Source organism: Orcinus orca, chromosome 1 (genome assembly GCF_937001465.1).
Source record: "Orcinus orca chromosome 1, mOrcOrc1.1, whole genome shotgun sequence".
Taxonomy (NCBI): domain Eukaryota; kingdom Metazoa; phylum Chordata; class Mammalia; order Artiodactyla; family Delphinidae; genus Orcinus; species Orcinus orca.
In genome coordinates this window covers 3,403,344-3,417,790 of record NC_064559.1, presented here as the reverse complement: position 1 = coordinate 3,417,790, position 14,447 = coordinate 3,403,344, and the positions used below count along the sequence as shown (strand labels likewise).

Sequence of the window (14,447 nt, the reverse complement as noted above, 5' to 3'; positions counted from 1 at the left end):
ATCAACAAAACCAAAAGTTGCTTGTTTGAAAAGATCAATAAAATGATAAAGCACTGCTAACTAAGAAAAAAGAGAGAAAACATAAATTACTAATATCATTAATTAAGAGGGGACATCACTACAGGCCTCATGGGCACTAAAAGGATAATAAAGGAATACTATGAACTCTATGCCCACAAATTTAATAACCCAGATTAAATGGACCAATTCCATGAGAGCACAATCTGCCAAAACTCACACAAGAAGCTAGACAATCTGTACAGGCCTACATTTTTAAAACTTTTAAAAAGTGAGATATAATTGATGTATAATATTATATGTCACAGGTGTACAACATGATGATCCACAATTTTTAAAGGTTATACTCTATTTAAAGTTATTATAAAATATTGGCTATATTCCCTATATTGTAAAATATATTCTTGTAGCTTATTTATTTTATACATAATAGCTTGTACTTCTTAATTCCCTACTCCTATCTTACCCCCTGCTTCCCTCTCCCCACTGGTAACCACTAGCTTGTTCTCTATTTTCTTCTATTATATGCATTAGTTTTTTTTAAGATTCCACATATAAGTGATATCATACAGTATTTGTCTTTCTCTGTGTGACTTATTTCACTTAGCATAATACCCTCCAAGTCCATCCATGTTTTTGCAAATGGCAAAATTTCATTCTCTTTTATGGCTGAGTAGTATTCCATTATATATATCTCACATCTTCTCTGCCCATTCATCTGTTAATGGGCATGTAGGTTGCTTCCATATCTTGGCAATTGTAAATAATGCTACTATGAACATTAGGTGTATTTTTCTTGAATTAGTGTTCTGTTTTTTTCAGATATATACCCAAGAGTGGAACTGTTGGGTCATATGGTCTATTTATAGTTTTTTGAGAAACCCTCATACTGTTTTCCACAGTGGTTGCACCAATTTACATTCCCACCAACAGTGTAGAAGGCTTCCCTTTTCTCCACATCCTCACCAACATTTGTTATTGGTAAACTTTTTGATGTTAGCCATTCTGACAGGTGTGAGGTGTTATCTCATTGTGGTTTTGATTTGCATTTTGCTGATGATTAGTGATGTTGAGCATCTTTTCCTGTGCCTGTTGGCCATCTGCATGTCCTCTTTGGAAAAAAATGTCAATTCAGTTCTTCAGCCCATTTTTTAAAATTGGATTTATTTTTTTAATTTGGTTGCATCAGGTCTTAGTTGTGGTAGCTGGGCTCCTTAGTTGCGGCTCATGGGCTCCTTAGTTGCAGCTCACCAGCTCCTTAGTTGTGGCTCACTGGCTCCTTAGTTGTGGCATGTGAACTCTTTGTTGCAGCATGCATGTGGGATCTAGTTCCCAGGCCAGGGATCAAACCCAGGACCCCTGCATTGGGCGTGCAGAGTCTTAACCACTGCATGACCCCACCAGGGAAGTCCGAGTTTTGGAGTTTTATTTTTTTAATGTTGATTCATATGAGCTGTTTATGTACTTTGGATATTAATCCCTTATACAGTTAATATCAATTGCAAATATTTTCTCCCATTCATTTTGGTTGTTTCTTCATTTTGTCAATGGTTTCCTTCTCTGTGCAAAACTTTTAACTTTAATTAGTTCCCATTTGTTTATTTTTGCTTTTATTTCCTTTGCTTTGGCAGACAGATACAAAAAATATATATATTGCTACAATTTATGTCAAAGAGTGTTCTGCCTATGTTTTCCTCAAGGAGTTTTATGGTTTTCTGTCTTACATTTAGATATTTAATCCATTTAGAGTTTATTTTTGTATATGGTATGAGAAAGTGTTCTAACATCATTATTTTACATGTAGCTGCCCAGTTTTCCCAGCACAACTTATTGATGAGACTGTCTTTTCTCCATTGTATACTCTTGCCTCCTTTGTCATAAATTAATTGACCATAAGTGTGTGGGTTTATTTCTGGGCTCTGTATTCTGTTCTACTGATCTGTGTATCTTTTTTTTTCCACCAGTATCATACTATTTTGATTACTGTAGCTTTGTAATATAGTCTGAAGTCAGGGAGTATGGTTTCTCCAGCTCTGTTCTTCTTTCTCAAGGTTGTTTTGGCTATTCAAGGTCTTTGTGTTCCCGTACAAATTTTTTAAATTGTTTGCCCTAGTTTTGTGAAAAAATGTCATTGGTATTTTGATAGGGATTGCATTGAGTCTGTAGATTACCTTGGGTAGTATGGTCATTTTAACAATGCTAATTCTTCCAATTCATGAACACTGTATATCTTTCTGTCTGTTTGTGTCATCTTCAATTTCCTTCATCAGAGACTTGTAGTTTTTTAAGTATAGGTCTTTTACCTCCTTAGGTAGATTTATTCCAGGTATTTTATTCTTTTTGATGCAATGGTAAATGGGTTTTGTTTCTAAATTTCTTTTTCTGATAGTTCGTTGTTAGTGTATAGAAATGAAACAGATTTCTGTGTATTTATTTTGTATTCTGCAACTTTACTGAATTCATTGATGAGCTCTAGTAGTTTTCTGGTAGCTTCTTTAGGATTTTCTATGTGTAGTATCATGTCATCCTCAAAAAGTGACAGTTTTACTTCTCCTTTTCCAATTTGGATTCATTTTCTTTTTCTTCTCTGATTGCCATGGCTAGGACTTCCAAAACTATGTTGAATAAAAGTGGAGAGAGTGGACATCCTTGTCTTTTTCCTGATCTTAGAGGAAATGCTTTCAGCTCTTCACCATTGAATATGATGTTAGCTGTGAGTTTGTCATATATGGCTTTTATTATGTTGAGGTAGTTTCCCTCTATGCACACTTTCTGGAGAGTTTTTATCATAAATAGGTGTTGAATTTTGTCAAAAGCTTCTTCTGCATCTATTGAGATGATCATATGTTTTTTATTCTTCAGTTTGTCAATATGGTGTATCACATTGATTGATTTGCATATATTGAAGAATCCTTGCATCCCTGGGATAAATCCCAATTAATCATGGTGTATGATCCTTTTAATGTGTTGCTGGATTCAGTTTGCTAGTATTTTGTTGAGGAGTTTTTCCTCTGTTTTCATCAGCAATATTGGCCTGTAATTTTTGTTTTTTGTCATATCTTTGTCTGGTTTTGGTATCAGGGTGATTCTGGCCTTGTACAATAGAATTAGTTCAGAAGCATTCCTTCCTCTGCAGTTTTTTGGAATAGTTTGAGAAGGATATGTATTAACTGTTCTCTAAATGTTTGGTAGAATTCACCTGTGAAGCCATCTGGTCCTGGACTTTTGTTTGTTGGGAGTTTTAAAACTGCTGATTCAATTTCAGTACTGGTAATTTGTCTGTTCATATTTTCTATTTCTTCCTGGTTCAATCTTAGGAGATTGTACATTGCTAAGAATTTGTCCATTTCTTCTAGGTTGTCCATTTTATTGGCATCTAGTTGTTCATAGTAGTCTCTTATGTTCCTTTGTATTTCTGTGGTGTCCATTTTAACTTCTCCTTTTTCATTTCTGATTTTACTGATTTGGGCCCTTTCTCTTTTTTTCTTGATGAGTCTGGCTAGAGGTTTATCAATTTTGTTTATCTTTTCAAAGAACCAGAATTTAGTTTCATTGATCTTTTCTATTGTTTACTTAGTCTCTATTTCATCTATTTCTGCTCTGATCTTTATGATTTCTTTCCCTCTAGTAGCTTTTGGCTTTGATTATTCTTCTTTCTCTTGTTGATTTAGGTGTAAGATTAGGTTATTTGAGATTTTTCTTGTTTCCCGACATAAGCTTGTATTACTAGAAAATTTCCTCTTAGAACAGATTTTGCTGTGACCCATAGATTTTTGGATTGTTCTCTTTTCATTCTCATTTGTCTCCAGGTATTTTCTGATTCCTCTTTGATTTCTTCAGTGATCCATTCATTATTTAGTAACATATTGTTTAGCCTCCAAGTGTTTGTGTTTTTTATAGCTTTTTCCCCTTACAGTTGATTTCTAGTCTCATAGCATTGTGGTAGAAAAAGATGCTTGAAATGATTCTAATTTTGTTAAATTTACCAAAGCTTGTTTTGTTACATAGGTTTATATTATTAAAGAAATTAAATCAGTAATTAATAATCTTCCAAAACAGAAAACATCAGGACAACTTGGGTTTAATGATGAATTCTACCATACATTTAAGGAAGAATATCAATTCTTTACAGTCTCTTTCAGAAGACAGATGCACAGGGAATAGTTATTTACTCATTTTATGAGGCCAGGATTACTATAATACCAAAACCAGACAAAGATATTTCAATAAAAGAAAACTACAGACCAAAATCTCTTATAAATATAGATGCAAAATTCCTCAACAAAATAAGCAATATAAAAAAGTTATATACAATGACTTAATCAGATTTATCCTAGGTATAGAAGGCTGGTTCAACATTTGAAAATCAGTGAATGCAATTCACCATATCCACAGGCTAAAGAAGAAAAATCATACGATCACATCAATAGATGCAGATAAAACATCTGACAAAATCCAATACACACTCATGATTAAAAAAAAACACTCTCAATCTAGACACAGATTTTGTACCCTTCATACACAAAAAAACTGAAGATGAATCATAGATCTAAATATAAAATGCAAAACTATAAAAGTCCTAGAAGAAAATTTAGATGACCTTAAGTTTGGTAATGACTTTTAGATACAGCACCAAAGGCATGATCTGTGAAGCAAATCATTGATAAGTTGGACTTCATTAAAATTTAAAACTACTGCTCTACAAAAAGTACCATCAAGGGAGCAAGAAGACAAGCCAGGAGAAAATATTTGCAAAGATATATCTGATAAAGGACTTTTATCTAAAATATACAAAGAACTCTTGAAACTCAAAGAACAATCAGAAAACAAGTAAGTCTATTAAAAAATAGGCAAAAAAATCTGAGCATACACAACATCGAAGAAGGCAATACATATATGAAAAGATGCTCCACATCTTATGTCATTGTAGAAATGGAAATTAAAGCCACTATCACTACACACCTCTTAGAATGGCCAATTTCCAAAACACTGACAACATCAAATGCTGGTGAGGATGTGGAGCAACAGGAGCTTTCATTTATTGTTGGTGGGAATGCAAAGTTGTACCACTACTTTGGAAGACATTTTGGCAGCTTCTTACAAAACTAAACATACTCTTACCAGGAGATCCAGAACTCATGCTCCTTGGTGTTTACCCAAATGAGTTGAAAGTGTATGTCCTCACAAAAACCTGCAGCTAAATATTTATAGCAGCTTTATTCATAATTGCCAAAATTTGAAAGTAACCAAGATGACCTTCAGTAGGTGAATGGATAAGCTGTAGTGCATTCAGACAATGGAATACTATTCAGCATTAAAAAGAAATGAGCTATCAAACTATGAAAAGACAGAGAAGAACCTTACATGCACATTACTAAGTGAAGGAAGCCAATCTGAAAAGGCTGCATACTATATGATTTCAACCACATGACATTCTGGAAAAGCCAAAACTGTGGAGAGACATTAAAGATCAGTGATTGCTGGGTTAAGAGAGGAGGGAAGGATAAATAGGCTGGGCACAGGGTTTTTGTAGGATATTGAAACTACTCTGTATGATACTGTAGTGGTGGATACATGTCATTACACATTTGTTGTAAGTCAATATTATACATTATGGACTTTGGGTGATTATTATATGTCAGCGTAGGTTCATTGACTGTAACAAATGTATCACTCTGGTGCAGAATGTTGAAAATGGGGGAGGCTGTGTGCAGTGTGGCAGTAGGGGTAAGGTGTATATGAGCACTCTGCAATTTATGCTTAAATTTTCTGTGAACCTAAAACTGATCTAAAAGATAAACCCTGTTTAATAACAACAGAAAAGCAACAACTAATGGTGTCTGAGGATGCCTGATTAAAATAGTGACTCACTAGCAACCCCCATAAAAGTTCTTCTAGTATCCACCAAAGCACAGATAAAGGAAGCTTAAGGTCAGAATCTAGGAGGTCTTCTTTAATTATAATATACATGAGACTGGATTGGATCCCAAATGCACCCCCACCCTATTTTTCTAGGCCACAGCAAAAACTACAAATCTCAAGAAGTAGATGGCTTACATGATAGAAAAATTGTTCTGGGCAGAGACAAAGAGGGATAACCGTAAAAGAGGTGCATTCTAGGAATTTTGTAGATAATTTCAAATTTTAGTTCTATGTATTTTGTTAGAAAAGGCTTACCATATAGAAGGTAAAGTTTGTGCAAAAATATACAAGAAGGAGCACAATTTGCCTGATTTTAGATTTCTCTATTCTACTACAAACAGAAACAGTGTTTGTGGAAACTATGAAGATTGACAGATAAATAAAAATAAGAAGTCAAGAATAAGATTATCAGAGTATAAAAGGACTGGTGATGAGCAATAAGAAACAGATAAAATAAAGATAACTTTATTCATTTATTTTTATTGAAGTATAGTTGATTTGTGATAGTTTCTGGTGTACAGAAAAGTGATTCAGTTATACATGTATATTCTTTTTCAGATTCTTTTCCATCATAGTTTATTACAAGATATTGAATATAGTTCCCTGTGCTATACAGTAGGACCTTGTTGTTTATGTATTTTCTGTATAGTAGTTTGTATCTCCTGATCTCAAACTCCTAATTTATCCTTCCTCCACCGCTTTCTCCTTTGGTAACCATAAGTTTGTTTTCTATGTCTGTGAGTCTGTTTCTATTTTGTAAATAAGTTCATTTAAGTAAAGGTAACTTTAAATAAATATTGTAAACCTACTGGTAATACTGAATGCAAACATAAACAATTATTTTCTATAATCTCCAGAAGACTCAAATAATTGTTGGTATGAAATAATTTGTTGCAACTTTTGTAAAATAACTTTTGAAATGAAAAAACATTTTTAAAACAGGAGATGTAAAATATAAATATTAATGTAATAGCAGTATCTGGATGCAAATCTCGAGATTACATTAGCAAATAATAAGTGAAGGAGTGGCTATGGGAAAAAGAGACAGGTAATGTAGGCTAAGCTTTCTGTTTACCTGGAAAGATGAGGTTTCAGTCTAACTTCTAATAAACTGATTTTTTTTAAACTTAAAAGTAAACACTAGTAAAATTAAAAACTGTATTTACATATGCATGTGCATAAGATTATGCATATACATAATCTTTCAAAGTATTAGAGAGAAGAAAAGAAAACTTAAGCTTAATTCAAAAGACAGAAGAAAGGAAATAGAAAGGAAGCATTAAAAAAAAGAATAGTGTTACATGAAAGAATTAAGACCAACTGTAGTAGTTATAACAATAAATATAAAAAGTCCCCTATTAAGAAAAATAATCTCTTTCTTCTCTAATTCATGACATTGCTCCCTTTAGAATAAAGATTAATGCAACATAACCCTTTTAAGATTAAAAATGAAAACTTTACATTCTTCCCAACATGTAAAGTAAGGGGATGGGTAGTCCTATACCCAATTTAAAGACAGAAGAAATAGATGTCTTACTTTAAATAAAGAGCTAGGAATGAAATAGGTTTTCCTGACATTCATTCATTCTTCTGTTCATTTGACAGCTTGGGCATCCTTCCTTTTGTCTCAATAAATGTCACATATTTTCCTATATCCATTTTTATACCATGCAGTTTGTTAAGATACCTGTGACCAACTACATAAGAGTAGTGACTTACCCACATTTCCAGTCAATAGTATCCTGGTACATGAATCAGTATACAGCGATGTCAGAGAAATGGCAGCATGTTTTGTGAAAGGTAGAATATCTTTCAGTAGTCTTCCCTGTATAAAGTATGATAATAAATTCTATAAAATATCAATATTGGAGTTGAGTTTCTCGATAAATAATTTATCCAAAGAACTATGTCTACTAATTGTAACATGATTCTCTTCTTTGTAATAAAAATAATTTGAAATTATCTATAGGGACTTATTTCTTTGAAATTAAATATTGATAAAAGTGGAGACTATTATCATAATTATAAGCATTTAGACTGATTATTGTAGATCACCTCTATACCTGAGGGTTGTTTTTGCTCACTTCCCATGACCCTTTTCATGCAGTTCCTCAACCCTTTTCCAGTGACATATTCTTTTTTTTTTTTTTTTTGTGGTACGCGGACCTCTCACCGCCGTGGCCTCTCCCGTTGAGGAGCACAGGCTCCGGACGTGCAGGCTCAGCGGCCATGGCTCACGGGCCCAGCAGCTCCACGGCATGTGGGATCCTCCCAGACCAGGGCACGAACCCGTGTCCCCCGCACTGGCAGGCGGACTCTCAACCACTGCGCCACCAGGGAAGCCCCATATTCTCCTTTTAAATAAACATTCTTTTCAGATTTAAGTGTATCTCACTTATTTTAAGCGAGAATATTGTATTCGCCTTTTCAGAAATATCTAATTTTGAATATTGGCGCAAGATAAGGATTGAAATTTGGCAGAGTGTTTTTTGGCATTTAGTATAAGTCATCACTGGGAAGGACTTTCATATACATTTCTCTACTTGGAGATTAAACATCGAAGCTTAGGAAGAAAAAATTTGAATCTGCCGCTTGTTTCCTATGATTTAGTTAGATATAACCTTTTCTCCTTCTATTGCTCTCACACTTTTATTATCTATTTATCGGGGAAGAAAAAAAGCACTGCTCAAATACCAGGATCATCACAGGGAAAATTATTGCTACAATATTTTGTAGCATTTTCAATCCAAGAGTTTCTCATTAATAAGTTAAGAGTCAACTGATCAACTGGGAGGTTTTATCCAACAGACAGCTATGCTGTTCTGTGTTGTTGGATCTCACTATCTGCCATACAAAACTTGCTGTTTTCTGGGTTTCCCTCTAGAAAGGAGCCTTACAAGTGGTGCTACCTCCCTTGCCTCTCTAAAAATTTCATTGTCATCATCATCAGTCTACTCAAGATCCTTCCTTCTGTCATTTCTGGACTCCCAATTCAAACCCTGCCCCACTTTCCACCCCCAAATCATTTAAAATCTTTTAGTACATGAAAGTTATTTTTTCACTGTAAAATGTTTAAGGACTCTTAATACTATTGTAATAACTTCTTCCAATAGTTTGGATAACTAAAAGTTTATGTATATTCAACATTTCAGTGTTCTTACATTCTTTAATGATATATTCATCATTTATATTATCTAATGTTATTTAAATATCCAGTGAAATATATGGTGGGTTGTATTCATAGCTCAATGTAAAGAAAGATTTGAAATACAGTCGTTGTCTTAGCAGTGTTGATGATTTGATCTTCTGAGTTACAAAACTGACCTATTATAAATTTTGAGTCGTATTTTCAGTGAGCAGGCTGAAAAACTAGGATATTGACTAGAAGATTGAACAATAATAGAATTAGATGCTATACGGAACCTTAGAAGGCTAAGGTTTATTCAATAATCCTTTTTATCTTTCCTATTCTTTGTTGTTCCAGGAAAATAACAGGCCCCATCACCTCCAAGGTCCACAAGCGGAGATGTCCATCCTCATGTGCAGTGACAAGGATAGGTGGTTGACTATCTGTTAAATTGGTGCTTTCCAGATGTTTTTTGTCCACTGGCTGTCGCTCACCTACCATGACATCTTTTTGCTCACCTGTTGGAAAATTAGTGAGTTATCAGTGTTTGTTATACTTGGAATTTCAAATTTTATAGAATGTAAAAGAGGAGGCAGGTAAGAAAATAGCAACAAAACAAAACAAAACAAAAAGAACCCCACATTCTTTTGTCTAGAATTTTTTTAATCCCAGAGAACTTCAATCAGGCAGAGAACAAAAAACCATTAACAAATGGAATCCTGTATCACTGGAAAAAACTAAAAGGGCTCATTTTGGATTCTACTGAAAAAGGCTTTGCACTGTACATAGCAGCTAAAACTAGATATACATCCAGTATAAGTCTTACACATTACAAAATGGCTTATGAATCTAGTATAAGTTTTAGGGAAATGGGCTGAAGACTAAGAAGCTCAGTAATATTTTGGATTTTTAAAATCTAGAGTTAGTAGTAACTAACTAACTAACTAGTAACTAAAAGGTATCATCCTAATGGAAATTCTGCTTCTTAGACTACGGAATTCTATAGCACCTTAACATTTAGTCACAAAAAGAATATATGTTAATTAGAAGTATTCTATCACCTAAACTCCCTATTGCAAAGGAATTATTTTATAAGGAAGAGAGGAGATTTCATACCGACCTTTAACCTCACTGTCATGTATGCTCTGTTTGCTTTCCTGAATTTGGGGAGAAAAAGATAATATTTCTATGACATTGGAAGGAAATGAGATATATCGGATGAATAGATTTTTTTCATAGTTAAATTTATATCTCTAAGCATTAGGTTTAAAGTTTGTTTTTTTTTAAGGATTAGGTTTAAAGTTATTTTTTAATTAATTCTTTGAAAAGGTGTATTAAGAGATTTTCATGCTCATAAATAGGGTATTTGTAACACAACCTTTTCCTAGTGGCTCTGGTGTAGCATAATAACGAGAATAGTTAAATACCTAGTTCATGCTGTGTTCTTGGTGTATATGATCTAATTCCATTCACAACCATGCCAGTTAGGTTTTATTATTCCCTTGTTATTGATGAAGAAACAGAAACTCAGAGATTAAGTGACATCTCTAAAGCTAATCAGATAATAAATGGAGCGCTTGGATTTAAGTGCAAGTCTGTCTGACACACATCTTTACAAGTTTATTTTTTTCCACTAAGCTAGTGCTTTTAAAATAATTTATGCAGTGAAAACTTTCCTTCAGACAAAATCCTAACTAGAAATGAAATGTGTAAAAATATATAAAATTGGAACTGAGAACACAGTTTGAAAACCATGGCATTACATTACATTATGTAATTACATGCTGTCTCTTCCCTCTGTGAAATGTGTGTAATTGTGTAATACATTTTAGCAAAAGAGATAGTCTAAAATTATTATTTTATGAACTTAAAAGTAGCCTATGTAATTTGTTTTCTTCATGATTATTTGCAGATATAAAAGCCTTGAAAAAATAGGAAAAAAAGATGAAGACAGTTTAGACATTGCTTTTTAGGGGAAACAAAAAAGTTCTTACATACATGCAGGGGAGGGACTTATATGCAACAAATCACTATTTTTGAACCAACATTGGGTATAACAGGAAGACATACTCTCCTTATTTCTTGCTTACCTTACTACTCTGTGGACCCTTGCTAGACTCACATTGGGATGAAGAACATATGGAATCCTGACTTGATCTCCTACAAGGAGAGGGAGGAAGTCCGAAGAGGAAGAGTTAAGATAATCTATCATACTCAAAGGGTGCTCTCCTCTGTTTTAATTTCAGGTGATTACTCTTGCCATCATCTGTGCATTCTGGTGTGCATACTGTGGATACTGCCTGGGTGTGGGAAATAAAAATCTGCTCTGTCCCACTGTTAAGGCTAGATTTTCTCCCAGAGGCTCTGACACTGAAATGGTGGGGAGTGGGGTGGCAGTGGGGAGGCCTGGAAAACCTGGTAACTTCTGCTCTACAGTTTCCAATTCTGCTAGAATGGGCTGAAAACTGGCTTAGGGTTCTGGTGCAGATATATATAGATGAGGTCCTAAAAATATTCTCAGAATAAGAACATTTCAAGTCAAGGAGTAGGGAAGGTGTTACATTCTGGCTCACTTCTGGATGATGATAGTACAGAAGCCTTTGATTTCTCTCCAGAGATGTGTTTACCATTGCCTATTGTTTACTGAAATCAGAGCTCTCAAGCAAATATAAACAGGAAATTCACCTTTTCTTAAAATTTAAAAAAAAAAATCAGGCTTCCCTGGTGGCGCAGTGGTTGAGAGTCCGCCTGCCGATGCAGGGGACGTGGGTTCGTGCCCCGGTCCGGGAAGATCCCACATGCCGCGGAGCGGCTGGGCCCGTGGGCCATGAGCCATGGCCACTGAACCTGTGCGTCCGGAGCCTGTACTCCGCAACGGGAAAGGGCGCAACAGTGAGAGGCCCGCGTACCGCAAAAAAAAAAAAAAAAAAAATCCCCTGCTCTCTCAGAAATGAAGATTGCTCAGCTATAGTAGATGTCGTATGAAAACTGCTGCCATATGATCTTTCATATTTGCCATATAAATCCTTTTTTCTGCTTTACATAAGTGCTCATAGAGTTGTCTTTTGGCTACAAATATGGTCAAGTGAGCATTTTCCCTCTCTGCTACTGTTGTAAAGGGAGATGTGGTAAGGGAAATTAGATCCCCACACAGCAAATTAAATCTTCCTGGGGACCATCCACTTACAAAAACAATAACAGGGAAGAAAGCTGAAGCCAACTAGTCAGCCCAACTATGTCTTCCATCAACTGTACCTTCCTAAATGCTGGGATGAAAAGAATTCTTTTTATATCATCCACATAAGTCCCAGACAGTATTTCTTGATCAATAAGTATTGAGTTACCTTGCACATTCAGGTTTACGAAAGAGAAACAGTATGTCATTAATTCTAAAGCGTTTAGGATCCAAGTCAGGGTCCACAGTGAAGCAATCTTCAGGTCTGTACCTAGGAATAAGCATACATTTACATGATAAAAATTTACAAATGTGGTAATTTACATTACTATATCATATATCCCATGCAGAACTAATCAACTCCTGAAATGTTCATTGAATATGGAGAGAAAACCCAGAGGTATAGCATTTGAACATACTTTCCTTAATAAGGTTCTGTATAACATGATCTTTTAGTGCGTAGAAGTCTTTTAAGTCAATTAGCTTGTCTATTTTTTCAACCTATAGTTCACAGAGTGAGCTCATATAACTTCCTGGTAGTTTCATACAGTTTAAAGAATAGATTTCTACTCTTTGAATAAGTAGAGTGAGAAATTTGAATAAAATGTAGTTACTACCTTCAAGTAGCTTATAAGTAAGTGGAGAAGAAAAGCAGGTAATTTGATGATCACACTATTCTTGCTGCTTGAGTCTCCCATTAGCCCAGATTCCCAAGAACACCTTCCTAGGCCATTTCCTGGGAGCAGAGCGATGGTCTTCCACTGCCTGTCCTGGCACTTCATGGTAGGCTGTTAAGCCACACTTGACATTCCTTATAGCAAATAGACCTTGTAGCAAACTGTTCTTTTTCCTTTAGTGGAAATTGCCTCTGCTAATTTGGACAGATAAGTGATGAAGGACCTCCTGGAGAGTGAACCAAGCTCAAAAGAGGAGCTTGTGAGTTTGATGACTTGTTGAGCTCCAACTTTTTACATATTTCTGCTCTGCAGGTAAACTGAATAGTGAAGTGGACTATTCATTAGCAACAACAATTTCTAGTTTGCATCCAAAAAAAGGCATGGTGCTTTGAACAGAAAGAGAAAGCTTATTTCTCCTGACTGGTGAAGGGATCTTAAAGCAAAGTTTGAGGTAGAGGTAGAGATGGCCCCCACCAGGAATATGGAAACCATGTTCAACTTTAGAGTCTTTAAACTAGGCCTAAATTACCTTGGACAGTTCTGTGTTAAATTATATGCTATGTGAAATACTCCAGTGATTCTAAATCAATCGTTTTTGTATAATCATCTTGTTATAGGAAGAGGACACTGTGTATGACCCATTACCGTCAGTTATTTTTCTTTGACTGGGTATTGGATTTGCATGCATCCCTTGGTAAAATGCTTGGCACTTCAACAAGGAAGATCTTCACCTTTGAATTGGGAATATTCTCAGGGGAGCTGCCCTCTCTTTTAAGCTGTGGCAGTAGGACTATTTTCTCTGCCTTTTTAGTCTATATGTTTTCCCTAAGTAGTGAGTCATACACAAGCTGACACAATGTGAGAACTGAATTAATAAGAAGGTGAGGACTTGTGCAGTGTATATTGATATAGGAATAAAATGACAAGTATACAGTCTGTGAGAAAAGCCTAAGGGCAAGGGTTGAAGGGAAGGAACTGAAGGATGACAGGAATTCTAGCGGCAGGGCCTAGTAGAACCTGAGCTGAGGTACAGAGGAGGGGTCTTCCGAAACAGATACTTCAGCTAAAGGTTCAAAGGAAAATATACCCAGAATCAAAAAGGAAAGGACTATTTCCTCCCAAAACTTGGTTGAAAATGAAAACTCTGACATAGACTGGAAAGGGTCATGGAGTCCAGGTAGATGTATGCAAGGTACTATAGCTAGACAGGCAGAGATTTCTTTTGCTTTTTTTTCTTCTTTTCCCTTGTTCTCTTTGACTCTCTTCTCTCCTCCTTTTATACCTCTTTCCTTCCCCCAAATGCTTAGATAAAATTGATTTTCTTTTTAATTCATTGTTAAAGTTCTTGGCTATCTTGTACCTCAAAGTACAATTTTACAAACTCTCTTGACATAAGGTGTTCATACATGGCCCTTGCTTAGAGCCCAATTACACAGCTGGGGAAAGCTTATTATTTATAATCCATCCATAACAAATAATACAATGTTACATTATTTTCTTTATAACCAATGGTAAGGACATTTAGAAA

At 35.1% G+C, this 14,447-nt stretch overlaps 1 protein-coding gene across 2 annotated transcripts in view; it reads right to left on the bottom strand.

The window, feature by feature from the left end:
• Window positions 1-14,447, bottom strand: part of WDR64 (WD repeat domain 64) — a 150,160-nt gene that overhangs the window by 32,473 nt on the left and 103,240 nt on the right. For both annotated transcript variants that reach the window (XM_033412389.2, XM_004283489.2), the window contains 5 exons: window positions 12,412-12,513; window positions 11,158-11,227; window positions 10,188-10,224; window positions 9,446-9,585; window positions 7,660-7,765 (listed from right to left, as the gene is read on the bottom strand). In XM_033412389.2, coding sequence (XP_033268280.1) covers window positions 7,660-7,765; window positions 9,446-9,585; window positions 10,188-10,224; window positions 11,158-11,227; window positions 12,412-12,513 — 455 coding nt within the window. The remainder of the gene's footprint in view (window positions 1-7,659; window positions 7,766-9,445; window positions 9,586-10,187; window positions 10,225-11,157; window positions 11,228-12,411; window positions 12,514-14,447) is intronic.